Consider the following 2262-nt stretch of genomic DNA (forward strand, 5'->3'; position numbering starts at 1 on the left):
TAGACTCACAACAAATGGTTGATGTTAATTAGTTGATACATCATAGAAAATGCTTTTATAATATATGGTTTTATTTTTTTTAATTGTATATTTTATAAAAAATACAAATAAAAGTGTCACATTGGAGACGGTGTCACTGTCCTAAATGACCAATAATATTTGAAAATGCTCACGTCAACTGAACTCGTCAGCACCGTTTGTGTTCTTCTTTTCTCTTATACTGCTCTGTTCGCTTTAGGAACACGTCACTGCCTACAATCATTTTGTTCATATACGAAGGAGAATACGCTGAGGATCGGAGGAAGTTAGCACATGGACGGATATGCAGAAACAGGTTGGCACAGCAACTACGTACGCAACACCACGTCGCCACCCGGAGCCCAGGGCCTCTATAAATACACGGAGTTGCAAGGACATGTCCATCCGCACATTCCATCCTAGATTACATCACAAGAACATTCCTGCTCCAGCCACATAATTGCAGTTTTGTGCCTGCAATTGTTTAACACCGATCCATAAGCATGGCAATCAAGCCTTGTCAAGTACTGCTGCTCCCTTTGGCACTGCTGCTTCTGGCTGGCAGCTCGCCGGCGGCGGCCCAGCTGGAGGTCGGCTACTACAGCAAGACATGCCCGAACGCCGAGGCGATCGTGCGCGACGAGATGGAGAAGATCATCTCCGCCGCGCCCAGCCTCGCCGGTCCCCTCCTCAGGCTCCATTTCCACGACTGCTTCGTCAGGGTAAGTGTACGCCGTTTTCAGTACAGAGAGACTTTCATTGATCATCGTCGTGTATTTAGTGCTTACACAAGCATGTGCTTGGAACGCAAAATTTCAGGGCTGTGATGCTTCCGTCCTACTCAACTCCACCGAGGGAAACCTGGCAGAGAGGGACGCCAAGCCCAACAAGAGCCTCCGGGGCTTCGGTTCCGTGGACAGGGTGAAGGCCAAGCTCGAGGCCGCCTGCCCCAACACCGTCTCCTGCGCCGACGTCCTCGCCATCATGGCCCGCGACGCCGTCGTGCTTGCCAAGGGCCCATCCTGGCCTGTTCCGCTCGGCAGGAGGGACGGCAGGGTGTCGAGCGCCACGGAAGCCGCCGACAACCTGCCCCCTGCCTTCGGCGACATCCCCCTCCTCACCAAGATCTTCGCCGCCAACGGGCTCGACCTCAAGGACCTCGTCGTCCTCTCCGGCGCGCACACCCTCGGGACGGCGCACTGCCCGTCCTACGCCGCCCGGCTCTACAACTTCAGCGCCGCTGGCGCGGACCCGACCCTCGACAGCGAGTACGCCGACAGGCTGAGGACGCGCTGCAAGAGCGTCGACGACACGGCCATGCTCTCCGAGATGGACCCCGGCAGCTACAAGACCTTCGACACCAGTTACTACCGCAACGTCGCCAAGCGCAGGGGGCTCTTCCAGTCCGACGCCGCGCTGCTCACCGACGCCACCACCAGGGAGTACGTCCAGCGCATCGCCACCGGCAAGTTCGACGACATGTACTTCGAGGACTTCGGCGAGTCCATGGTCAAGATGGGAAACGCCGGCGTGCTCACCGGTGCTCAGGGCGAGATCAGGAAGAAGTGCTATATCGTCAACTAGAGTGGCTGCTAGCTAAAGCTTTTGCACAAGCACGAAACGGTAGTGCAGTATGTATGCGCATGCAAGTATGTCTGTATTAATCAGTTCATTATTCTAATTGATGTGATTATTCTGTAAAATAATTCTTCTCAGCACTTATTCCAATATAGTTGATATTCTTTATTCGAGTGAGTGCCAAGTCTACGCACGTATAGTATAGCTCGCTATCTAATCAATGTTGGATGCTGGTTCTGAAAAGACATCTCGATATGATGCTCCAAGCTGTGACATGTGCTGAGTGATAGTTTCCTTGCTAATGCAATTAAGAAATAAAGAAAAGATGTTGAAATTCAAACCCCATTGCTTCATTAAGCACCCTTGCTTGCTGTTGAGGCCATAGTAGTACTATGCTTCAAAATCTTGTTTAATATCTGTGCCACGGTGACCCGGGTTGTAGGATAAGATTTACTTCCCACTCTTGCTTCCCAGCATGCAGTCTCGTTCCCCTTTTTTTTCTACTGTTATATATGTGCCATAATTTTTCAAACGCTCACACGCACTGATCTTGCTTGCATCTATGATGTACTCCGTATACTATACTCAAGGAACAACTGATCAAGCTCACTAGTTATATGCTGCTAAATGCATCCAGAAATGACGAAAAAAAAGAAGAAAACTCCA

The 2262-nt window shown here is 50.8% G+C and overlaps 1 protein-coding gene across 1 annotated transcript; it reads left to right on the forward strand.

Annotated features, from left to right (window-relative positions):
• Positions 1-408: 408 nt before the first annotated feature.
• LOC117851893 (peroxidase 1) lies at positions 409-1764 on the forward strand. Its single transcript, XM_034733805.2, has 2 exons — positions 409-740; positions 838-1764. Exons 1-2 carry the CDS (start codon positions 522-524, stop codon positions 1600-1602), a joined length of 984 nt encoding a protein of 327 aa, XP_034589696.1. The 5' UTR covers positions 409-521; the 3' UTR covers positions 1603-1764.
• Positions 1765-2262: the final 498 nt, after the last annotated feature.

Source organism: Setaria viridis, chromosome 4 (assembly GCF_005286985.2).
Source record: "Setaria viridis chromosome 4, Setaria_viridis_v4.0, whole genome shotgun sequence".
NCBI classification, from domain to species: Eukaryota; Viridiplantae; Streptophyta; class Magnoliopsida; order Poales; family Poaceae; genus Setaria; species Setaria viridis.